This window comes from Babylonia areolata, chromosome 13, assembly GCF_041734735.1.
Source record: "Babylonia areolata isolate BAREFJ2019XMU chromosome 13, ASM4173473v1, whole genome shotgun sequence".
Lineage (NCBI taxonomy): Eukaryota > Metazoa > Mollusca > Gastropoda > Neogastropoda > Buccinidae > Babylonia > Babylonia areolata.
This window is the reverse complement of record NC_134888.1, coordinates 32,864,581-32,891,468: the sequence shown is the minus strand read 5'-3', so window position 1 is coordinate 32,891,468 and position 26,888 is coordinate 32,864,581. Positions and strand designations below refer to the sequence as shown.

The window sequence follows — 26,888 nt, the reverse complement described above, 5'->3', positions numbered from 1 at the left end:
AGCTCTACATTAAGGTATATCAACATAAAGCGCATTGTCATTTGATGGTAATTCGGTTTGTCTATCCAGACAGCATTTTTGAACAAGCGGCTGTGACTGACAGAATACGTGCAGTGAGCATTGGAAGAAGGAGAGGAGAAGGAGAGGAGTGATGTAAGACGATAGGTTGAAAGCCAGCCAGAGGTTATGAAGAGGGCATTGCAGTTGGACAGACACCACTGTACTCGCATTTCATTGCAGACTGCAGGAAATAGACATCCGCCAATGCTCCACGATTTTCACAAAAGGCAGGGTTGAACCTGCACTGGATGTAAAACATGTGCTTCTTGTTTTTAATGCTTTTTTTTTGTGCTGAATCAGATGGCTGACTTGTTTTGAAGATCTGGCTAGCAGATGCACAACAGTACACTTTAATCGGCCCACGTGCAACTTGAAAGGAGTGAATGTCATCAAAGGACTTCACTCTCTCCTTAGCTGTCAAAAAGCTTGCCAGTTCAGTTTCTGAGACTGTGATTGACCTTTTACATTGACTATAACCACCTTAGCCTGTTTTCAATTCTTCTACAGGTATAACCTAGCTGTATTTGTTTCTTTTCTTTACAGATGTCATTATGTGGAGGTGGAAATAGACTTTTGGTTGCACAAAAATTATTATCTTGATTTTAAATGCCTGAACAGTTTACTGCTATCAACCTGATTGGGAAAACATGCCCAGATACAGAATTTACATTCATTTTCCTTCACAAAAGCTTCTATTTTCTTTCTGTATATCCCATAGTTTTTGTACTAGAATTTTATTACCCCCAAATCCTCATTCCCTAGCCCTGGCAAGGGGAGAGCACTTTTTTTTTTTTTTTTTTACACAAAATTCTTTGGCACTCAACTGGTTAATTATATTAGACATGTGATTACGGTTACTCTAGACCCAGTCTTGTTGACAACCCTTTGTTTCCAGAAAGGGCCAACAATCTTACGAAAACTATAGTAAATTGGAAATTTTAAGTTGTTGCAGTAGCCCCCTTAAACTTCAGTCAGAGTTTGCATTTGTGTATTTTGGTGATTGTATGCTTTGTCAAATACGCTAAAGAACTGGAAAGACTGTTGACAGAGAAGGTTCACAATCTGTTGAAGAACTTTGCTCATTTTGACGTGGAACTTCACAAGCAAACTCTTTGTTACATGTCCCATGTATTGTATAGAGCAGGTACAGGCTATTGTTTAGATGTCAGCTAGCTTGTTCTTCATCTCTGTGCGAATGTTTTCCTGACTGATGATGGATGGTGGTGGTGTGTTGACAGGTGGGGCTGGCACCTCCACCGACAGGACAACAGCAGCAGCAGCATTTCCCACATCTCAAGGTAGGTTTGTGTACAGTCTGGTGACCTTTTCCCTTCGTGGCATGTTACAGAGTGCTGCTTTGTTGCACTCACTCTGCCTCCCTGTTCAGTGGAAGGAAATCAAACTTGATGGGGCATGGTTCGCCCATTAGCGTTGACTTGTTTCTCTTTTGACTGTAACTCTCCCCTTGTCACTTTGTTAGTTTCGTTAGTATAGGTAGTTTCTTTCATTTCAGTTGTTCACACAGGGGACACAAGCATATACACAGGCACACACATGCGTGTGCGCACACACACACACACACACACACACACACACACACACCTACTAACAATAATGGCAATATTTTTTTAACAGATTGAGTGAGCTCTTCCCACATTTAGGATTATTAGCTCAGAGGGCCCAGGGCATCTGTTAGGACTAAACCATTTGTTTTTATTTGTATAATTTTGCCAGCTTGTACTGCAATCTGTCAGCATATTAATACTGATTGTTTCATTACTGTTACAGTTGGAGGATGTTTTGTCTTACCTGTATCAGGTGAAATTTCGCTTTGGCAACCAATCATCAGTTTACAACGATTTCCTTGATATCGTGAAAGAATTCAGATCACCACCGTAAGTATTGTTTTCAGTGGAAAAGGGTTAAAATAAGCTTCTGTTCTTTTCCTTATTCAAGTTTAATTTCAAGAAAGTGTGTGCAGTTCATGATGGGAGTGAGGATCAGGGCTTGGTTTTCTGAGAATAGTTCACATAGCCAGTAATAGTTTGCAACCTATTTGTGGAACAGGTATATGTCTTTGTAGATATCCTATGACGCACAAAGCAAGCAGTAACAAGATTTCTGTTGAAAAGTGGAATTTATATCATTTTAGAAATGTTACGCAGGTTGGAAACAGAAAGTGTACACATGAATCATTCAGTCAAATGTATAATAATTTTAGATTATATTTTAAAATATTATATGATATGATATTGCATTATATAGGAATTTTGACGTGATATGTATGATGAGTGTGTATAGTCTGTGATGTTTGTGTGTGTTTGTAAATTTGTGCTTGAGTGTTTGGCTGGCTGACTGTAAAGGGTTGTGCATGTAAGTTTTTCATTTTTGTGTTTTAAGTGCATGTTTTAAACGTCGGTTCCTCAGCGCAGGTGAGGGTGTTTTACATGGAAAAGCACTTTATAGAATAAATATTTGTTTTCATCATCATTACTATTGCAAGCTCTGTTTCCAGTATTGACAGGCCTGGCGTCTTCAAACGTATCTCCAACCTATTCAAAGGTCACCCTGACCTGATCGTGGGCTTCAACACCTTCCTGCCCCCTGGATACAAAATTGAAGTTGAGCGTGATGTCATCAGTGTGTTGCAGCCGGGTCAGGGATCAATGCCCATTTCAGCTCTCAATACTGCTGCTGCAACTGCCAACACTCCAGCAATGTCACAGCTGCAGGTAGGTCCCTGGGGCTGTCTCCCATACAAATTTGCAAGATTAGAGCAGCAATATCACAATTGCAAATAGGTCTTTTGGGCTGTTTCTGTCTCTTATACTAATTTGCAAGATTAGAACAGCAATGTCACAACTGTAAGTAGGTCTTTTGGTCTGTTTCTGTCTCTCATACTAATTTGCAAGATTATATCAGCAGTGACACCACTGTAAGGTCTTTTGGGTTGTTTCTGTCTGTCTCCCATGCTAATTTGCAAGAGTAGAATTGCTTTAAACCTGTGTGAACAGGACAAAAGAGGAAACTATTGAACCATGTTTTTTTTCTGTCTAATATGGTCTGAGGCTAGTCTGCAAAGATGAAAGTCATATGAGCGACACAGGAATGTTGTCTTGTTCGTCATTTATCAGACGGATTCCCCTGTCTCCTCGACAAAGGCGGCAGTACGTTGCAGGTCCTCCAGTCCTCCATAGAGTTATCAGGCTGCTGGGATTGGGTCAGGCCAGGTTTTCTCTCTGAGCGCTTGGTGGAGCGGGCAGGACTGCAGCAGATGTTCTGTTCGCTGGCTGCCTGTTCTGCAGGGGCACTGCTCTGTTTTCATAGTCAAAGTTTGATCAGATATAAATTTAGGTGTTAGCTGATATGAAATGTAACTGAAGCAGTGCCAAAGGGAACTGGGTTCTGTTTTATTTTATAAAGACAAGCACAGTTTCGTACAGCTGAAAGTTGAATTCTTGTCAACAATGAGCTTTAAGCTATTTCTGTCCATACTTTAACATCATCTGTACAGACTTACGACAGTTTTGAAATCAGATGGCCGAGCAGCAAATGGCATTAGACAAAACAAGAAAATCACTGATTTAGTCATTTTGTTAGCAGTGTCTTGGTTAGGGACAGACAGGAAGGAGAATATGAGAATAGTCCTGTGTGTGAACTTGTGTACACATGAGCCATGAAAGCTTCACCTAATTCTTTTCTCTCTCTCTCTCTCTACTCTCCCTCCCACAGACTCGGCGCTCTCCAGCACACGGTTTGCCCAGCACCAACCCCCCTGCGCACACCGCCCCTCAGGGGTCAGGCAGTCAACCTGTGGAGTTCAACCATGCCCTCAACTACATCAACAAGATCAAGGTGATTTTCTTGCACGACAAGTGTGTTGGAACGGATGATTTACGTACCATGGCATTGAAACTATGATGTCTGTCTAGAGTAGTGCTGTGGTTTCATCTTCACTGAAGAGCACAGGTTACGTGATGAAAAAGTTCCTGTATGCAGTCACAGTGCATTTGATCTTTACCCTTGGTAGCTGCTATCTCCCAAGGTTTGACAGACAGGATGCTTTAGTCCCAGTGTAGTTTCAGTTATACATAATAGTTCAGGTTTTGTAGCTTCAATCAGACTTTGTTGATATGTTTGGACTTGTTAAATTGTGGTATTAGTCATACTCTGTGTATGAGAATTTGGATTGCATGAGGTATTTCTTGAGGCATCAATTAGTTCAAAAGTTACAGGTATTTTTCTGTATCCATGCTGCTCCTTTGTTGATCGCATGCCATTTTGTGCATTTCAGTGACTTTGAGTGTAAATAAAACTTCAATATTTTACTTTGGCTTCGCTCAGAAAAAAAAAAGAGTATGAATATGTATACAAATCACTAGAAATATATGCATTTGGCAGCATATACACTATTCGCTGGCATACACCGTTGGGTCAAATTTCCTCTACCATGAAATTTTCACCTCGTTTAGTTTGTAAGATTTGACATTTTTGGAGGATCATAACTTTGGAAAGAAAAGAACAAAAGATATCAAGTTAACTGCCTCCTATCAGGATATTGTAGATAGCATTCTGGAAATTTTAAATCTACAGAATTTATTTTCTACTTATGATTGGGACTTTAAAATGGCTCTTTTTTCATTCAACGGACACACAAAAAAGTAACAAACTTTAAAAAACCACATTTCTGGAACTAATGAAGATATCTGGAAAATTCTATGTGCTATTTGTTTGTATTAAAAGTTATAAATATTGATTACAATTTTTAGTGCTGTAGTTTTGATTAAAATTTGAGCTGCCAGTACCTACTTGAATGAGTGAGACTGCTCTTTGTGTGTGAGAATTTGGAATGCATGATCTCTTTCTTGAATTAATGAGACTGTAGGGAAAGAAAGCCTTGGAATATTACTCAGTATATAAGGAGACGTTGAGAGCAGGAGTAACTGATATGGTAGTGTGCCAAAGGAAGGAAAAGCTTGTTTGCTGAGGAGCAAAGTTTGCTGATTTTGTTTGCAGAATCGTTTCCAGGGACAGCAAGAAGTTTACAAGCAGTTCCTTCAAATTCTGCACACATATCAGAAGGAACAGAGGAATATCAAAGAGGTTAGAACTCATGTGTTTTCTGATGACATGTGTTTGTGTGTGTGTGTATTTGTTCTCTTTCATTTAGAAATTTGGCAGTAACTCACTTGACTGATATCTGTGGTGTTGTTTTTGAGCAAGCTAGTCAGTGAAGGGCTGTCATCTCACTGTGATAACACTGAGCTAGCTTGTCAGGATGTCAGTCACCATTTTTCATTTGGACTTCTTTCTCTCGGAACTGCATTACTTTTGCTCAGCATGCTCAGTTACACTACTTTTAGAGTGTGTGGTTCATCCGTCGGGATCGACGAGGACCGTCTAGTCATCCTGGGGGTGGGTGGGTTTGGGCTCTGTGGGTGCGCAGATGACTGGTCAGGCCAATCCGCGCCTGGAATGTTCTGACGCAGTGTGGACAGGGGATGGTGGCGGCTATCAGGGACTTGCTGGCACTGCTTTTCTTGGCCTGTCTGCGTTGCTCTGCTGCAGCGATTCTGTTGGCCTCACAGGATTTGGTGCCTTTGTGGACAGCTGAACGCCACTTTGGTCTGTCCATTGCATTCAGCTCCCCTGTGTCGCGGCTGATGTTGAAGGCCTTCAGTGAAGCTTTCAGAGTGTCTTTGAAGCGCTTCTGTTGGCCACACTTTTAGAGTACACAGAAAGTGGTAACTGCACTTTTGATTCGTGCCACACTGATCTCGTTTCACCAGGGTTCAGCGGCTAAGGGGGAAGCACTTCCCAAACTGAAAACCTTTAGAACCCAGAGCAGTTTTATACCCTGTAACTTTAACACACAAGCGCTTTTATAATTGGCCCCCTGTGTGTGTAGATGTGTGTGTGTGTGTGTGTGTGTGTGCATGCGTGAGTATGTGTTTGGAGATATTTATGTGTGTGTGTGCGCATGTGCATGTGTGTTTGCTTGTAAGTTTGTGTGTGTGCATGTATGTTTGTGTGTGTGCATGCACATGCAAGGTTATGTGAATTATTTAATTTTGCATTGATTTTAGATATTGTTGAATAACAGCTGGTTTTAATCATGTATTTTCGGTTTTAATTATAGTATATTTTCATCTGTTCTCTTACTCTGCTTATGGCATTGTTGATTTGTGATTATTGTATGGGATTAATTAGCATTAACCTTGTATTTATGCATTTCATGTACCTTATGTATTCATTATGAATGACTGTGAAAGTATGTAATCATTACAAGTACATGATTGTGATCATTGTGCGAAAGGTTGACATCAACTTAGCAGTGCTGCAATTTATGTCTTTTATGTATTTACATTGAGTGGCTGTGATTTTCATGTGTTGTCTGCATGGCATACACCACAAATGAATTTATCTTATTGAGATAATTCTTCTATGTTCATTGGCTGCAACTCCCATGTTCACTTGACGTTGTGTGTACACGAGTCGGCTGTTACACATATGACTGTTTTTACTCTGTCATGTAGGCAGCCATATTGCGTTTCCAGGGGTATTGAGATAATAAAAGTATTGTGTACTCCTGCAGCAGGGCAGAGTGGGGATGAGCAGCAAGCCGCTGACGGAGACGGAGTTGTACTCCCAGGTGGCGCGCCTGTTTGCTGACCAGGAGGACCTGCTGGCAGAGTTTGGACAGTTCCTCTCTGACACCAACGGTGGAGGAGGCAACAGCATTGTAAGTCTTGGGGAGGGGGTGTGGGGGTGGGGGGAGGATTGAGGAGGGGTCTGGGGGGGTGGGGGCAAACAGTGAGAGAGTGATGGAGAGAGGGAGAGCGCATGAGCCATTGGTGGAAAAAAATTGAATGACATTGACGTTACAAAATGGACTGTCAATCTGAGGGTCCTGGGTTCGAATCACGGTGACAGCACCTGGTGGGTGAAGGGTGGAGATTTTTACGATCTCCCAGGTCAACATATGCGCAGACCTGCTGGTACCTGAACCCCCTTCGTGTGTATATGCAAGCAGGAGATCAAATACGCACGTTAAAGATCCTGTAACCCATGTCAGCGTTTGGTGGGTTATGGAAACAAGAACATACCCAGCATGCACACCCCCGAAAACGGAGTATGGCTGCCTACATGGCGGGGTAAAAACGGTCATACACGTAAAAGCCCACTCGTGTGCATACGAGTGAACGTAGAAGAAGAAGACGACGTTACAAAAGATTCAGGACCGCGGCAACCGGAGTGTTGTAGTGGTTTGCATCGCAGACTAACAACTGGTCTAAAGTCTGAAGCTGTGGGTTTGAGCCACATGAGAGGCAGTGTTTTTTGGCCTTTGGTCATTGCCTACACAGAGTTGAATTTGCTCTGGGTTCAAATTTGAAGACTGGAACGTGTAGTTAAGGGTCAACCACTTCATTTATGCATCTTTGGGAGTATTGCAGTCATTTGAGTCAGCAGATTTCACTGGGGACTCTTGGCGGAGGGATTACTCCCTTTGTCAGTCTCTGAACAGTTAATGTCATTAGTAGGTTACAAAATAGGTGGATTGATGCATATGCTGAATCAGAAAATTACTGACCACCACTGGAAAGACTCCAGCAGTAGTGTCCCCCTACTCTTTGAAGTATTATCCAGTTCTGGAACACAAAATCATAACCAGATTTTCGTCAGTTGCACTCCTGGAAATATAAGCGTGTGAGGTGGTTGTTTACTCAAAGTTGCTGCAGTGATCCCAGAAAACTGAAAATCCATGTTGAAATGCAGCATTCAGAACGCAAAATTTCAGTAAACAAAACAAGACAAATGACAAAACATATTTTGGGTTTGTTTGTTTTTGTTTTTTTAATTGAAATTTTGCAGTTCTGAATGCTTGGTGCTTAACCCATCTTGTTTTTTCCATGCAGTTCTTCCCCTCAGATGGTGGAGAGGGACGACGGACTAGTGAGTTGTTTTACTGTACATCATAATGTTTATCTATGAATATTCATAGATCATGATGGTGTTATTTTGGAAAGTCTCTTTCCCCCCCTTCTCATCCATTTCTGCATTGCTCTACTGCTCCCTTTCTTTCCTATTTAAAAAAAAAAAAAAATGTTTGTCACGCTTGACTGATCGTAGGGTCAGATTCTGAGATGCACGTCACTCAAGAAATCAGTGCAATAATGGATGAATTGAGTCAGAATAAACTTTGGCAGCATGTGAAAGTTAATTGTTCACATTTAGATATCTGTAGGAGATAGTATGCTTTACTCAAATTTGTCACAGGTGATGGGGATGTTCTAATGACGAAATGACAGACACTGTTGCAAGCATTAAGCAAGTTAATTCTAGAAACAGCACATCTGTCATTGTGGAAATATTTCCAATAGTTACAGCAGTTTGTTAAATAAACATTGTCTCTGACAAAAAGTAGTATATATGCATATGATTTTTTTTTTTTTTTTACACAGGTCATAGAGTTGTATTACATTCTGTGCAGTGAATGTAACAAAATATCTTGGTTTCTAACTCCGCACTCTTGCCTGGTCTCACTGTGTCCCTGCTCCAGTCTTTATTAAAAGTGCTGCAGATAGGCTACTGCTTAAGCTTGCATGTGCATGCACACCTGCAGTGAAGCACGTACACACATGCACAAGCTTGCAGCTACTCGGCACCGAAGCACATCTGCACATAGACATGAGAGACATGCTTACCAATATGCCTGCATGCAATACACTGGCACATGCACACAAGTGATCAAGGTGTTGACGAAAGTGATTGGCGAATGAAAGATGTGGCTCTTTCACTGAGTTACAGAGTGATTGACATGTGGAAGATGTGGCTTTTACACTGAGTTACAGAGTGATTGACATGAGGAGGATGTGGCTTTACAGAGTTATTGACATGTAGAAGATGTGGTTTTTACAGAGTGATTGACATACGGAAGATGTGGCTTTTACGCCGAGTTACAGAGTGATTGACAAATGGAAGATGTTGTGACTTTTACACTGAGTTACAGAGTGATTGACATGTGGAAGATGTGGCTTTTACAGAGTGATTGACATGTGGAAGATGTTGTGGCTTTTACGGAGTAATTGACATGTGGAAGATGTGGCTTTTACAGAGTGATTGACATGTGGAAGATGTGGCTTTTACAGAGTGATTGACATGTTTGAAGATGTGGCTTTTACAGAGTGATTGACTTGTGGAAAAATTTTGTGGCTTTTACAGAGTGATTGACATGTGGAAGATGTGGCTTTTACAGAGTGATTGACATGTGGAAGAGGTGGCTTTTACAGAGTGATTGACTTGTGGAAAAATTTTGTGGCTTTTACAGAGTGATTGACATGTGGAAGATTTTGTGGCTTTTTAACCGAGTTACAAAGTGATTGACATGTGGAAGATGTGGTTTTTACACTGAGTAACAGTGATTGACATGTGGAAGATGTTGTGGCTTGTACAGAGTGATTGACAAATGGAAGATGTTGTGACTCTTACAGAGCGACATGTCGCTGGGAGTGCGTAACGACCATTCCTCCACGCACAAGAAGCCAGGCGGGTTTCCCAGCAAGGGGACACCACTGGGCAAAACGACCGGTCAGTTGAAGCGACCAGCCTGCATGTGCAGCAGTGGTTGCAGTAGTGGTCTTCAGCCACAAGCCAAGGTACCTTTTCCGCTCTTGTTAAACATTGTGGTTAAGTACTGTTGCTGTTTTTTTTGTTTTTGTTTTTCTTTAGTGAAATTTGTTTTCCTTTGGTTCTTTTCATGTCATACACAGGTTTTCTCAAGGTTTGTGCAGCGCTTTGGGCTCATGCACAGATCAGGGTTCTGACTCTTGCCTACCCCCTGGAGGAGGCGTGGAAAGGCCGCAAGGCTTAATTTCTGTCCCAAATACTATACCTGTACCTGTTGTTGAGAGAACCTGAGGTAGAGGGCCCTTATGATTGTGATTGAGCCATAATGTTAGCTTGATTGACCAAACGAGCTAAGTAAGTTTGTGACCTGATACAAGTCTTCGTCAGATACAAAACAAGTGTCTTTGAGTGTCAAAGAATCGATAGATAGAAATATGAAAAAACTTAGCCATATGAAGAGCACAGGATCATGAGTCAAGATGGCTGCTGGAAAAAGAGGAAGCTACTCATGGATACAGAGGGGAGGTAACCTACGTCCGGGAGGTTATCAGCCGTAGTTACTTTTGTTTTCTCCGCATAGGCGGATAATAGTTTGCCCAGGACAGGAATCGGACTCCCTGCCGGAGTCTGCACTAGTGGGTCATGGTAAGTATGTTTGATAGACCAGGCATGAGATTTTTCCGACTATAGTCGGGCTTCATTACTTGCAAAGATACTTGATTTTGTCGTTCGTCTTCAATCATTGACAAAATGAGAAAACTCACAAAGGATACAAAGATTTTTGCAGCAGAGATCGATAAAGGAGTGAAAAAATAGTGGATTAGAAGTGAAGAACAAAAAAGTAACTTTACGGGTAGGCAACACCATTCACAAAATCGACGCCGCGGGCAAGACCAAGTGCGATTGGTGTCAGATTGTATGGGCGCAACTCTTCCATCAAGGCACGGAAATCTGTTTTCAGATTTACATAAAAAAACGAAGCGTCTGTTTTCTGGAGGGGAAAAAAAAAAGCCAAAAGCCGATGTGCCATTTGCCGACTGATGATCTGTCAAAAATGAAAACGGAATGCTCTTTTGAAAGAGTCGATCGTTTGTTGACCCCTTGAGAGGCGATCCAGTGACTTGTCAGAGCACCAAAATCGAAGGCAAAAAGTTTCCTAACGGTCAATTGAAGTTGTCAAAATGCCGATAACAAAAGGCGATCCCTACATGGCACGCATTGATATCACTGTAAAAAGCACGCACGTGGCGCGCACATGCACCCACATGCGGGCACATAAACACAGACAGTTCATCACAAGAGCCTGTCAGTTTATTTAGATCTGAGATCTATGACTATGAGCCAGATTACCAAAGTTACACATGCACGTATAGACCCAGAGCTGAAAAAATTACATGAATGCACTCACGTATACACATACTCAGTCTTTTTTATTTTCTCAGTCTCTTCTTCACACATGTGCACACATGAGCGCTCACACAATCACAAAGAGCTTGATAATACGCACATGAGCACGTGCACAAACACGCACACTCTCTCTCTCTCTCTCCCTCTCTCTTTCTCGCGTGCACACGCGCGCTCATACACACACACACAGTTTGCTTGAAAACACACACACACACACACACACACACACACAGAATTGTATTTAAAGCAATGCATATACATGCAGTGATGCACACATACAAACTTGCATTTTTTTCCTACCACCTTCCCCCCCCCCCGCTCTCTCTCTCTCTGTTCCTCTCTCCCTCTTTCTGTCTCTCTTGCTCTTTCTCACATATACACAGTGAGTGTTGTATTGAACACACACACACACACACACACACACACACACATTCACACACACACACACACATGGAGAGAGATCTATTGAATTTGAAAGCAATGCATACACATACACAAATACAACCTGCATTCTTTCCCCTCACCTTCTCCCATCTCTTTCTCTCTGTCTGCCTCTCTCTTGTTTACACACAGTTGAACTGAAACCACACATACACACATGCGTGTGTGCACTCGCGCTCTCTCTCTCTCCCTCCCTCTCTCTCTCTCTTTCTCCCTCACACACAGTTTAGTTGAACACACACACACACACAGACCAGGCTTGGAACATTGACCACTAGCTCTAGCTGAGAATCCTGGACTGCTGAAAGTGATATGACCAGTCACATACCCACCCCCTCCTCCCTCCAGTCATTCCACTTCCCCCCGTTCTTTCCTCAACCAACACACATGTCTGTCTGTGGAATGAAGACTACAGCTGAAGAGACCAGGTGTCAGTTTTAATGGTACAGTGCAAACTTGTGTGCTAAGTACATTTTCCTTGAAAACAGCACACACACACACACACACACACACACACACACACACACACACACACACAAACAAAAAGAGGCCCCCAAACCTCTTAAAAATCACTAATTTCATTTTTGGCCATGGGGCTTTGCCACCCTGCACCCCGGCCATTTTCAGAGGAAACTCCTGGACAATTCCCCCCACCCCCACCCCCTCCACACACACACTCTCTCTCTCTCTCTCTCTCTCTCTCTCACAGTTTAACACACACAGAGTTGTATTTAAAGCAGTGCACATACATGCACACATACGAACTTTTACTCTTTCCTCCCATGTCCCCCCTGACCCCCATTCTCAATCACTTTGTCTGTCTGTCTCTGTTTCTCACATACACACAGAGAGTTGCATTAAACACACACACACACACACACACACACACACACACACACACACACACACACACACACACATACACATGAGACAAGATTATGAAAATCATGTTCCCAAGGCTGACTTTTACAGGTTTGAAAGCAGAAACACTTCAGTTTAGGAAGAATTGGACTGATTTTTGTCTTATATGGCTTGGAATACCTCAGAGGCATTGGTGGCCCTGAAGTGGTGATTTTCTGGTTTGAAATTGAGAAAAACCTTCAGCTTCAGGGGGCTCTGCTAGACCCCCACCAGTGTGTTGCCCCATGGACCCCAACTGGGGTCCTTCTGCGGCCACCAGGCCCCCACCTTTCAGACTGGATCACAATTTCCAAATCTCATGCCTGATGTTAGGTAGACGTAATTTTAGGAAACAAATTTCATTTTGTGCAGAAATACAAGACGGGGATGCTGAAAGATGTGTCTCTGGCTGAAGCGGGCAAGTACGCTTCCCTGAAGGAATATGCCTTCTTCGACAATGTGAGTGTTTCATGATTTATTATGACATTCTCGTTTTGCTGTTACATTGGAAATTGACAAAAAATCGAAACCTACTTCTAGGAGGTTATCACCTGTAGCTACTTTTGTTTTCTCCGCATAGGCGGGTTGTAGTTTGCACAGTACATGAATCAGACTCCTGCGGGAGTCAGCGCTAGTGGGTCACAGTATGTATGTTAGATAAAGGTACTTTTAGGGGGAAAACATTTCTATGTGAGTCCTATGTTTCTGATTTTATTATATATTTGTTTTGCCAAGAGGTTTGGAATATTAAACATTACTTTCAGTAAATTTGTATACATCATTGAAAAACACATAGTGATTTGTTGGGTTTTACCTTTCAGAGTTATTTGATTCACCAATAGCTTTATTATTTTAGATAAAACTTAGTTTTAAAAATACCGGAAGCACAGCAAACTTGAACAGAAATTTAAAAAAAAATTTTTTTGGCTAATGTAACTGAAAAGTAATTAAATATTTTCACTGTCATTGCTTTCACTATTTTTTGTGTTGTTATGATTTAGTCTGTTTATTTGAATATATTTGGTTTTTGGACACACCAGGTTTTTTTAGTTGTCATTTTAGTTTTTTTTACCAAGGAAGATGCATCAAGTGTGGTATGCTGTCTGTATTCTTTTTCTATCGCACACAACATACATAGTTATGTATTTATTTGTTGTTGGTTTCTTTTTGTAGGTCGGGAGTATTCTGCGATAAAAAGAAGCTTATTACTCTTCTGTTTTTCTTTTAATTGCAGGTGCGGAATGCTCTCGGGTCCATTGAAGTTTACAACAATTTTTTGCGCTGCCTAGATTTGTTTAATTCAGAGATTATTTCAAGCGGTGAGCTTATCACAATGGTCAATCCATTTCTGGGGTAAGTACATCACATGAATATTGCCTGTAAAATAAAGATTGACAAAAGAAGAAGAGAGTCTGAGTACAAGTATCTGTTTAACACTGTTCAATCAGATGATCCATTGAAAAAAAAAAAAAAAAAGTTCATGTGCATGTGTCCTCTATAACAGATAAATACATTGTGTATGAAGAGGCATGTATAGCATTTGCTTTACAGTATATACTGTTGTTGTCCTTTGCATGGTCTTGTTCTGTATTTTAACTCCTGAATAACTCTTGATTTATTGTACTGTCATCGGCATTGTTGTTGTTGTCATATTGTTGATACAGTTATGAAGGTTTGGTTGCCTGGGTTTATCGTGGTTGGTTAGACTAGGGTGTTGTAAGATGTGTGTTGCAAGCGTGTACTCTGGGATCAAGCGGACGTTGGGTATGCTGTGGTTGCTGACTTGGTGTCTTGTTTTAAACGACCCATCTGCTGGACAGATTCTTCAAAGGAAACCAGTAGAGTCTTTCCTACTTAAATCAGGCACATCAGTTTTCCCTGTGTTAGCTTTTGTTACATTATTTTTGCCCATAGGGTAGGTTAGATGCTTTTGTTTTCGTTCTGCTTTCCTTTTGTTCTTTCTTTCTTCTTTTTTTTTTTCTTTTTTTTTTGGTGGTGGTGGTGTTGTAAAAGAAGTAAAGAAAGAAAATTTATTTGATGTTCACTTTCTGTTGTATGGAGATGGTTCGAACCAACACAGGAGGTTGAGGAGGGGGAGGGTGGGGGGGGAGGGTTGTGGGGCAAATCATGTTTCTTATAGCCCAGTCGACCACTGAGGGGCCACTTTAGGTTGCGGGGGGGTTGGGTGGGGGTGAGAATTTGAACAAGATGTGGACACAGCAACATTGCCTCTGTTCTGTAATGGCACTGACGCCATCTGTGATGTCAGGAAACACGGGGAGCTGTACCAGTGGTTCAAGGAGTTCCTGGGTCACAAGGACTGCTCGGCCACACTCGACGAGTCCCTGCCTCAGGTGGCCAAGAAAGAGAGCAGTGTCAGGGATGACTACAACATGGACATCGGTATGGATGTTTTGGGGGAAACGTGTGTTGTTTGTGTGCTGTGAAGTAGGTTTGGACATTGATGGAGTATGTGTGTGTCACAGGACTTTGCTAGTTTTTTTGTTTTTGTTTTTTTGGGGTTGTTGTTTTTTTAGAAAGATCTTGAAAAGTCATGAAAAATAGGTCTTTGTTTGGAGGCGATTTTTCAGGGAGTTTGACTGATGCATATGAATACATGAGTACTCAGACACACAGATAGGTAGAAGCAGAGAGAGTGACAAAAGGTGACCAGAAGTTTTGAATGTGCCGCTTTGATTTTGGAAGAATTGTGCGCTTTGATTTTGGAAGAATTGTACTTAAAAAAAAAAAAAGAAGAAGAAGACAAAAAAAAAAAGCTCTGCCAGAAGAATTGAAGTGTGGCTGTGTATAGGGGAATTTGAATTAGCAGCGTGAAATGATGCAGATGATCAGATGATGGGACAGCAAAAAAAAAGAAGAAAAAAAGTAAATAAAAGAAGAAAAATGTTTTGTGAGATGAAATAAATCTGTTGATTGGTTTTTACATTAGCTTACATGATTACAATGCCACTGACCATGAAAAGTGTTTTGGCAAAGGGCTTGGACTGCGAAAGCACCTTTGGGATTGCTTGATAGAATGAAGTGGGGATAGTGTAAAAAAAGCGTTTAAGAGAGAGAGAGAATGAAAAGAAGAGAATACTGCAAACATGTCCATATCATCCCCCTTGTCTTTGTCACCTCGTTGATAGGATATGGAAGAGATGTTCATTAGTTGAAAGATTCTTGTAAATGTGTTTCAGATTACCAGTCGTGCAGACGATACGTAGCCAGCTGTCGTGCCCTTCCATCCACATATCCTCAGCCAAAGTGCAGTGGGCGAACACAGCTCTGTCATGAGGTAAATATCAAACATGATATAAGATTGTATGTGCTCTCTTCTTGACATCTACTGTGTGGTGCTGACAACAGAAGGAAAATATAAGATAAGAAATCAGAATGAAAAATAAACTACAGATTTCGATGTATTTCAATTTCACACAGAAGTAAACTGCAGAAAAACGATCATATAGTTCTGTCCGGGAAATGCTTCTGTCTCAATTATACTTCTGTGAATGTACAAGTGTTTCCTTTGCAGTCCTCTCACTGTGAATAGTGTTTTGGATGAGTGCTCACAATACAACATGTAAGACATGTGTACTGCATATGTCTAAAAACCCGGTCGGCTGAGAGTTTGGATGTAACATGGGCAAGACACTCCCCACTACAATCAATTTCAAGCCCAGATAGGATAGCAGTTGCCTCCTCTGCTGTTCTAATGGTCAGACACAACTATTATACTACATATTTTAATCATTATCAGTAAGCAGTTTCATGTATGTTTTTGTTTCAGGTGTTGAACGACACATGGGGGTCCATTCCCACCGGGTCTGAGGACTCGACATTTGTCACTTCACGGAAGTCCAAGTCTGAGGAGCACATTTACCGCTGTGAGGATGAATGCTTTGAGGTCTGTACGGTTTTTACGTTTCACTTTGCATTGAATAAACTAGAAGTATTTCTTTAATCGTGGTCTTTATTCATTTTGTGTATGATAATACTATTTCAAGTAAAATATTGGTGTTTACTTTATTTTGTGTAAGACATTGATATTGCAAGTAGGATATTGATATTTCTTCCATTTCATGTAAGATTTGGTATTGTCCTCATTTTGAGCGTAATGATATTTCGTTGAATTTTCTTTCCTGTCTTTTTCTGTTGTTTTTTGCTGTAGTTTTTTTCACTCTTATTTTGTAGGGGTTAGCTCCTGTGCTGCACCATGGCTTTTCAATTCTTGCTGAGCACAAGTTCAAATCAGCACAGAAGCCGCCCTTGATCTGAAAGCTGTTGCTAGATAAAATGATGTAAACACATGTCTTTACTTCTCTTTCACTCTCTCCAGAGGATGAGAGTATACCTCTATCTGTAAAGACTCCATCTGAACAAAGACTTACCTTCAAGAAATTTCAAAGTCTTTATAAAGGTTTGCTGTGTGTGATCAGCTTGATAGATACTGAGTGAGATAGGGTTTGAATCCATGAGAACAGTGAAAACTCATTTCTAGCCAGGGGGACAAGGAGAAGTACGACGACAAGACGGTGTTGGAGGACGCCGCATCCGTTGTCAACCATCACATGAAACGCTCCTCCAGTAAGTGACCTACACTTGTGTGTTTGTGTTTTATCATCATATTGAAGGCTGTAGCCAGCATGATTAGTCTGTGTGGCCATGTTTTGTGGCTGACGTTGCATTTGATTGAGACTTAAAAGAGAAAAGGGTTTGATTTATTGTGTATCAGGCATGTGGGTTGTCCTTGTCCTCAGACAGCCACTCCCACCCATGGCTACCCTCCCTCCCTGCCACCCCAACCTCTTTTCCCACCTATGAAGGTAGACTCGTTTTCCCTTGAAGGAGCCTGATTGTGGGCCCCTCTTGTTGGGGGAGTATAGGGTCCAGGACTGCAGTATCCTGAAGTATTCCAGTTGTCCAAAGTTTAGATTAGCATTGTTTTTATCAGTTAAAATGATGTTTAAAAAAAAAAGAAAAAAAAAAGGGACTTACATTCATAAACAATTTTCTTGTTTCAGAGCATTGACAGTGGTTGTACTTTGTTCCCATGTGCAGATCTGCCCAGTACGATTCAAGCCCCCCCAACTACAAGCCCCCTGATGACGGCACTACGGCTGAGTAAAGAAAAAATAGGATTTTGTGATGTTGCCGACCGCGAAACCTGAAACACACTCGCGTGCGTGCACACACACACACACACACACACAGAGCAAATGCTAAGAAGCACCACACACAGTTGTCTCTGAAGACTTCGTCACTGAAGATGAACTTTCATAGCATTTGACTTCAACGCTCCCCCATACCCCCCATACCCCACACCACCCCGTTTTGCTGAGATTTCGTCAGCCGTTTGTCAGTTTGGCTCACTTCACTGGAGATACGTGGATCTGCTTTACCAGCTTTACCAAACGCCAGTGCGGCCTGTCAGCTGGATGTCGGTACATTTCGCGATCGCGCACACACACACACACACACACTACGCATACGCAGATCTACACACAGACAAATGTAACTGGGAGATGTGCAAACACATTTTGCCATGCTTACATACACAACACAGACGTGCACACATACACATATATGCGCGCGTACACACACACACACACACACACAGACGCGCTTACGCACACACGCACGCGCATACACACAGACACACCACACATACGCAGATCGACACACAAACACACACCGGGAGATGTGCAAACACAGTTTTTACCATGCTTACATACACAGACGCACGCGCACATACACATACACGCGCGCGTACACACACACACACACACACACACATACCACGCATACACAGATCGACACACAAACGCACACTGGGAGATGTGCAAACACATTTTACCATGCTTACATACACAACACAGACGTGCACACATACACATATATGCGCGCGTACACACACACACACACACACAGACGCGCTTACGCACACACGCACGCGCATACACACAGACACACCACACATACGCAGATCGACACACAAACACACACCGGGAGATGTGCAAACACAGTTTTTACCATGCTTACATACACAGACGCACGCGCACATACACATACACGCGCGCGTACACACACACACACACACACACACATACCACGCATACACAGATCGACACACAAACGCACACTGGGAGATGTGCAAACACATTTTACCATGCTTACATACACAACACAAATGCGCGCGCGCACACATATATACACGTGCGCATGCGCACGCACACACACACACACGCACGCACACACACATAAACGCGCCTACACACATAAACGCGCAAACACACACACACACACACTCACCATGCATACACAGATCGACACACAGACAAACACACTGGGAGATGTGCAAACACAATACACCATGCTTACATACACTACACAGACGCGCGCACACATATGTATACACGCGTGCATGCACACATACACACACACACACATAAACGCGCCTACGCACGCGCATACACACACACACACACACACAGAGGCCTACATTTAAAACAATACCCCCACGCACATATACAGCACATAATACACGCACGCACATACACACAACTGTGTGCTGGATCTCGTCTCCATCTGTCAAGTCACACATTTAGCAACAATTACTTTGTAGCACCACAGTGCAACATAATACAAACTTTGTTGCAAACAGCTTTAAGCCAGACTTAATCAGCTGATGATAAGGCAATGCACTGACACGGCTGCAGTGATATTTAGATCTGGATCTAGATATTCATTTTCCCATTGCAGGCATGAAATAGTTGTTTTTTTTCAAATGCACTTGCGACCTCTGCCTCAAATTTGGATGGCCCGATACATTTCACTCTCTCTCTTCCTGGAGCTGAATTGGAAACACTTACATATGTACACACACACACTCACTCTCTCACATGTACACACACACGCGCATGCGTGCGCACATACACACACATGCGCTCGCACACACACAGAGTTGTATTGAAAAGAATACACGTGCTTACACATGCACTTAAACACACATTATGACTCGTACTCACGCGCACGTGCACACACACAGACACACACACACAGCTGAATTGAAAACACACCCATACACACACACACTCTCTCTCTCTCTCAAACAAACACACACACACACACACACACACACAGAGCTGCACCGAAAACAAAACACATAGTATATAAACCCTTGTCTCTGCTTCTGTTTCTCTCAGGCATACACACACACTTTCTCCACATCCTCGCCCCTCTTTCACCACACACAGAGGGTTGAATTGAACACACACGCACACATAGCTGAATTGAAAACACACACACAGACGCATACACACATACACATCCTCTCTCTCTCTCTGTCTCTCTCTCTCTCTCTCTCTCTCTCTCTCTCTCACATACATACACACACACACAGCTGAATTGAAAACACACAAACGTATACACAGACTCTCTCTCTCTCTCTCTCTCTCTCTCTCTCTCTCTCAAACACACACACACACACACACAGAGCTGAATTACACACACACACACACACACACACACACACACACACTCTCTTTCAAGCACGCACACACACACACACAGAGCTGAATTGAAAACACACACACGCATACACACACACTCTTTCTCAAACACACACACACTTTCTCAAACACACACACTCTTTCTCAAACATACACACTCTTTCTCAAACACACACGCTCTTTCTCTTTCTTAAACACACACACACCGAGTCACAGTCACATTGAAAACAAGCATATAAACTCTCTCTCTCTCTCTCTCTCTCTCTCTCTCTCTCTCAGACATACACACACACTTTCTCCCCATCCTCGTCACTCTTTCACCACACACACACACACACACACGGGCTGAATTGAAAACACATGCACACTCACTCTCTCACTCTCTCAAACACACGCACGCACACACACACACACACACACACACAGAGCTGCATTGAAAACAAAATACAAAGCATATACTATCTCTGTCTCTCTATCAGACACACACACACACTTTCTTCCTATCCTCGCCCCTCTTTCACCACACACACAGGGTTGAATTGAACACACACACACACACACACACACGTGCTCTCTCTCTCTCTCTCTCTCTCTCTCTCTCTCTCTATGTATATAACACATAACCAGCTTTGCTCTCCTAATGCAGTCCCCAAGATCTCACATGTTTCAGTAAAGTTCACAATTTTGGAATCTCTTCGAACAGATAAAAACTAAGAGAGAGAGGAAAGGAAAGCTGTGTCATGAATAAAATAAAATTTAATGATGGTTACTGTCAGTCTGTCATTTTGTGTTGATTTTGTCACATGCTCCTTTTTGTCTTTGGAGATTGGTATCTCTGCATGTGATTACCGAAAGCTTCACTTGTGTTTGATAATTAGCCCTAAACCATGTCTTGGTTAGTACCATAAAACTACAGAAAACTGGGCTTATACTACTGAGAGGTATTTGGGGGCCTAGGCAGGTCTGCCATGAGGAGGACAAGATGATCAAGCAGTTGGTCTACCACCAGATCCGCGATTTCCTTTTCTACCCCAGTGGAGAACTGAGTGATGATGAAGACGGTAAGTGTTTTGATAGAGTCCTAATATTGGTGTTGTTTGTGGTCTGTGCCCACCCTACACGGTTTCCATTTTGCACACACAGCTGGCAGACACACTCTCACCCCTAGCCCTGCCATGCCTCCCACCTCTGTCAGGCATGAGATTTTTCCGACGGTAGTCGGATTTCCGACCGAAAATTGGCTCCAGAGGCCATTTTTTAGATTCGCGTAAATTTTTTACATTCGCGTAAATCCGTTGAGAAAATCGGGGGTGGGGGTGGTGGTGAGGTTTTTTCCCGACCCACGAAGGTTGCACGAACGTTGTCCGACCGATCGACAAGACAACCCACAGCGTTTGCTAAAATACCCCATGTTTGGACAAGCGAACCAATTGAGAATAAGTGTTCCGTTGCTCCTCTGTCATCATTCAGCTTATCTGTATTCGGTCGGGATTACAAAACTTGCTCGCGGGCTTCACGACTTGCAAAGATACCTGATTTCGTCGATCCGTCGTCAGTCGCTGACAAAATGAGAAAACTCACAAAGGATCAGACGATTTTTGCAGCAGAGATCGATAAAGGAGTGAATAATTAGTGGAACTGGGTCTGGGTGCGTGCGCACACACACACACACACACTTTGAAAAAACCCACATGAATGAATTCATATATACACATACTCTATTTTTTATTTTATCTCTCTCCTTCACACTTGCACATGTGCACACATAATATTATGAGCACTCACACAATCACACAGAGCTTAATAATACGCACATGCACGCACGCACACTCTTTCAAGCACACGCACACACACAAGGAGATTGAAAACAGAATTAAAGCAATGTACACATGCACACATACAAACTTGCACTTTTTCCTCCCACCTCCCCCCCCCTCTCTGTCTCTTTGTCCCTCTCTCCCTCTTTCTGTTTGTCTCTCTTGCATATACACACAGAGTTGTATTGAAAAAAACACACACACACGCACAGAGATCTATTGAATTTGAAAGCAGTGCATACACATGCACAAATACAACTTGCATACTTGCCTCCTACCATCTCCCCTCTCTTTCTGTCTGCCTCCCTCCCTCTCTTGTTTACACACAGTTGAATTGAAACCACACACACACACACACTCACTCACTCACTCACTCACACAAAGAGTTTAACACACAGAGTTGTATTTAAAGCAGTGCACATACATGAACTTTAACTCTTTTCTCCCATGTCCAGCCCGACCCCAATTCTCTATCTGTCTGTCTGTCTTTCTCGCATACACACACAGAGTTGTATTGAAACCACACACACACTCGCACATGAGACACAATTTTGAAAATCATGCCCCCAAGGCTGACTTTACAGGTTTGGAAGCAAAAACACTTCAGTTTAGGAAGAATTGGACTGATTTTTTTGTCTTCTGTTGGTTGGAATACCTCAGCAGCACTGGTGGCCCGCAAGTGCAGATTTCATGGTTTGAAATTGAAAAAAACCTTCGGCTTCAGGGCGCTTCGCCCCCAAACCCCCACCAGGGGCGTTGCCGTATGGATCCCCCACTGGGGCCTTCTGCGGCCCCCAGGCCCCCACCTTTCAGACTCGACCACAATTTCCCAATCTCATGCCTGATAAGAGGCAGCCACTGACTTCCCTACCCTTCCACTGAGCATCCATTGTCTCCCATTGACCTGCCTTTGACCTCCCTGGGTTTGGCGTTGTTGGTTGTCACCGCCTTCTACTCTCTTCCACCGCCTGTTTCCGCTGACCTGGCTGAGTCAGCCCGCAAGAGGTTCTACGTTTGTCCTAGTCTTCTTCGTCGTCACTTACTGTTGTTCGTTGTCGTCACTCACTGTTTTTCGTCGTTGTCGACGTCACTTCATCATCGTCGTTTCTCTCCTACTCGTATTCATCGTCGTCGTACTTTGGTTCTGTTCCTTTCTCGTCGTCTTCATCACCCACTTCATCATCCTCGTCATCCTTGTGCATTGCTTTAGTGCCTTCATCGTCATCAGCGTAGTGTCTGTGTCTGTGTTTCCTGCAGTTTTGTTTTTCCTTAGAATGGATTAGTTTGTTTATTTTATTCGGGACACCATCTGCCTCCGCTTGGAGAAAAGTGATGTTATTTTTCTGGCGTACATTGTTGATTGATTTATTGATGTATTCTTCTGTGTTACAGTTGTTGGTTTGCTTGATCTTCAGGGTTATCTCTGTGTATTGGTTGTTTATAACTAATGTGCTGATTAAAAATATATCTACATTTAATCTGTTATAGTCTATGTTTGTGTTGTTGGGGTGTAAGTGCTGTGTTGGGCGGGGGTTTCTAGTCCGTTCTCCTACAGAGCGTGACAAATATAATGTCCCTGAAAAACTTCACTGCTGGTTTGAAAAATAATAATAGTGGAGTGAATACCATTTCTGACACCAATAAAATGTCTGCTCTAACAATTTGTAAGGATGGTCGGTTGTCAGGCAATACACTTTAAAGGGACATACGTCAGTGTTACTGACCATTGCTGCTTGTTTTTTGGGGTAGGGTGGTCAGTGTTGGTGGGTTGGCGTGACTGTGAGTGTTGTCCTCGTAGTGGGGGGGTGTTGGCGTTACAAGTCAGTCTGGGTAGTCAAAGTTCAAGATGGCTGTGTGTAGCATTTACAATAATGAAATTAAGGATGTCATCAGAAACAACACCATTTGAGAATAAAGTCTTCAGTAAATTTTACATTTTGTGCGTTTTCTCATTTATTGTTTGAACATGTTTCTTGTGTGTTCCAAATGTTATGTATAATATCACACTCCCAAAAAAGATGGCGGAAGTTTTCGTGCAACTACACATAAGTTTGTTTTTTTTAGTGATGTATTTGTACCTATAAAATATAATTCTGTGTGCCACTCTCATCTGGAACCATTTTAAGTTCACATCGCTTTACAATAGAACTGTATTTCCAAATTTGACGTTTGTGTTAAAAATGTTGCCTACGATCAGAAAGAACAATGTTTGACAAAACTCTTTGTATGCCATTTTTTATACCTTGAATGCTTGGTGAGCTCTTTTCCTGCAAGAAACGGTTCTGCTTTACGGTTAGTTTCTGTAGCAATCGATTCACCAAGCTTGTTCAGAGAAAAACTGGTAATAATTCAGTGGTGTGAAGTCTCTTGTATCCACAAGCACTCTTCTCCTCCCGAAAGCATGCAGCTAGTCCTGTTAACTGTGACAAAGCCAACTGTGAGATTTTGAGTTGCAAAATTAGAGTTTAGTTAGAAGAAAAAAAAGTGAAGATCCCACAGACACTGACTCGGATTGTTTTAGAATGTGCGAAAGCAGCAATACTGACATCCACCTCCAAACCTCGTATGCCAAGAACGCCCTGGTTCAACGATGAATGCAGGGAGGTCCGAAAGTCTGGAGGCAGACAGTGTATGAACCCATTAGCGGCAGAGGTGAAATCAAAATTATTTTATAAAATAATAAGCATTTAAAACTTATGTGAGGGAAAAGCTTGAAGCAGTGATTAGTTTTCATTGTATTTATCACCCTTGACTTTAAATAGATGCTAATTTGGTGATAGCCTGGCAATGGCCTTAGTGGTCGGTGAGGCTGTAAAGCACCATAATCTGATTTGATTTGACAGTATGATGTGGATCAAAGGCCGAGCCCTCTCTCCCTCTCTAGTCGTGTGATGGATTTGGATGATGCATTCCTGACTGTTGATGTGGCAGAAGTGCTGGGTCTACTTGTGTGTGTGTGTCAGTGGCAGCAATCTGACACCAAGGCCCATCTATGCTGATGGCACTTTGATGCCACGATAAGACAGAAGGAATCTGGAAACAGTTCTACACAGGGAAGTAGAGATATTGGGAACTTGATACAGAGAAGGAGAGAGGAAGAGAAGAGATTGATTCACACACACAGCATACTACATATACTGTCATATAATTGCAAACTACAACAAACACTGCAGCACAGACTGAACTTTGCAACTTTATTGGGCCATGGTGGAATGTCGGCAAACAGTTCAAAACTGATCATCATGATCTTTACACACTTGAGCAAATTTCTCCAGACAACAGCTCATTTTTCCATCAGACTTTTTCACCATTGTTGAAAAAAAAAAAAAAGAAAGAAAAGAAAAAAGCAAATGATCCATCTTTTTTCCCTGGTGTCAAAAATATCACAGCTTGGGTTTACATATCTGCAGAATTAATTTTAAAAAAATCATTCACAATTCTTGATTTGTAAGTAAACAAAAAATTTCAATCATAATTTATCCTAACATAGCATATAAAAAATAGTCATTATTACTGAATGATTAACACACATAACAACAACAACAAAAATGTTTGAATTACAGTGTTGACTGGCAGATTTTTTCAAAATGGTTTATATACATTACATGTCTTATTCTCTAGACGTCTGTGGGGCTGTTTTAAGAAAAAAAAATTATTTTTTATTCTTCACTTTATAGAGCTTTTTCTCCATGTACTGTCATAGAGTCAAGACAGTTAACCACGTGGAGGCGGGGGGTGTGAGGGAGAGAGGATTAATATCACAAGTAACCCCTCTGAATCTTCTGATCCAGTGACACTTAATTCTTCCCATCGGCTTGTGTGACACCTTCACAAATATTTTCGTCTGTTTTGTCTCTTTTTTTTTGCCTCTCTGGATTCCACGTCATTTGGGAAGTGAGACTGGATTGGAATATTTGTCACTGATGAATACTTTGCTTTGGGTAATTCAGTTATTGTTGACATCACACAAAAGAAAAGTAATGCAAAATGAAACATCCAAATAACCTTAGGATAAAACGGGTGTGTCAGCTGACAACGCCATATTTCACATTCACGTGCCATTTTCTTACCAAGATATAGTTGGATGCTCACTGCCTTAAATTAGACTGAATGCTGAACATTTGAGCGACATACCACTTAACAGACGGGAACTGCAAAACAACTCTCAAAGTTGTAAATGTACAAAATGTTTGTTCAAGTTCATAAAGACGGATTAAATTTCCATGACAAACGGCTTTTGAAATGGCTAGTGTTGTGTTCAAGTTCACAAATAAATACTCGTGACAAAACACTGACTTCTGAAATTGCTGTCAATATACAATTACAGAGAGAGAAAAAAATCCATGGTTTTTCTATAAAAGTCAGAACATCCCTCCTCCTCCACTCAAGACATTTAATATTTTATACAATACTGTTCATGGCAGCAAATAAGCCTCCAGTGAAGAAAAATACAAGGCTCGACAACATCAGTATGCTTTCAAGAGACAGCAGGCCTTTTTGAAGATATACAACTATAATATCAAACCAATATCGGCCTGAAAAAGGCCTGTCAGAATGAAAAGATGTTTACCCCCTTTCACCTTGCACAATAAAACGTATTGCTTGTTCTCCGAGGCCTGAGGCGAAAGACATACATTGCATACAGCGTACTGTACAATTTCAACTTGATAGCTATCACATACCAAAGAGAAACAGAATCCATGGTCTCAAGGTACGATTTCCTTGGTTTGACAGTCCAAGGAAGTCACCGCAGCCTAAATTGCTCGAGGCTTTCATCTGTCCAAGTGCCTCTCTTTGGACGGGGTGTTTTCCCCTATTACAATAATAGCGACAAGAATATAGAAGCCACCACCTCGTAGAGAAGACAGAACTTGTTAGTTTATCTTACAAAAGGCCCGAAATGTTAAAAGTTCTGTATGTACAATAGGAAATCACATTTCTGATTTTGTGACTCTCCTGGAGAATGTCCAGCGAACGTCCCACCTGCTAAACAAGAAGGCGAAAAGACAGTCTATTGTACACAAGTAGTCTCTCCGAGAAAAAGCTGCAAAGACAGAAGCGAAACGAAAATTAGTTTCCCTAGGTCAGTGACAAAAAGAAATCATGAACCAACGAAAGTGTTAAG

The 26,888-nt window shown here is 41.9% G+C and overlaps 2 protein-coding genes across 4 annotated transcripts in view; both read left to right on the top strand.

The window, feature by feature from the left end:
• Positions 1 to 23,674, top strand: part of LOC143289217 (paired amphipathic helix protein Sin3a-like) — a 26,757-nt gene extending 3,083 nt beyond the window's left edge. Inside the window, exons 1-10 of one of the 3 annotated variants that reach the window (XM_076598168.1) lie at positions 6,665 to 6,802; positions 7,977 to 8,013; positions 9,552 to 9,716; positions 12,808 to 12,894; positions 13,670 to 13,788; positions 14,705 to 14,838; positions 15,636 to 15,733; positions 16,226 to 16,342; positions 16,941 to 17,022; positions 17,497 to 23,674. In XM_076598168.1, the coding sequence (XP_076454283.1) occupies positions 7,990 to 8,013; positions 9,552 to 9,716; positions 12,808 to 12,894; positions 13,670 to 13,788; positions 14,705 to 14,838; positions 15,636 to 15,733; positions 16,226 to 16,342; positions 16,941 to 17,022; positions 17,497 to 17,606 (936 nt within the window). In that variant the 5' untranslated portion in view covers positions 6,665 to 6,802; positions 7,977 to 7,989 and the 3' untranslated portion in view covers positions 17,607 to 23,674. Of the gene's footprint in view, positions 1 to 1,298; positions 1,359 to 1,848; positions 1,956 to 2,575; positions 2,793 to 3,792; positions 3,916 to 5,076; positions 5,164 to 6,655; positions 6,803 to 7,976; positions 8,014 to 9,551; positions 9,717 to 12,807; positions 12,895 to 13,669; positions 13,789 to 14,704; positions 14,839 to 15,635; positions 15,734 to 16,225; positions 16,343 to 16,936; positions 17,023 to 17,496 lie in introns of those variants that run through there. The other 2 variants (XM_076598170.1, XM_076598171.1) reach the window with 2 other exon arrangements.
• Positions 20,929 to 26,888, top strand: part of LOC143288743 (paired amphipathic helix protein Sin3a-like) — a 20,108-nt gene continuing 14,148 nt past the window's right edge. The window contains exon 1 of the mRNA XM_076597369.1: positions 20,929 to 21,007. Within this exon, the coding sequence (XP_076453484.1) occupies positions 20,929 to 21,007 (79 nt within the window). The remainder of the gene's footprint in view (positions 21,008 to 26,888) is intronic.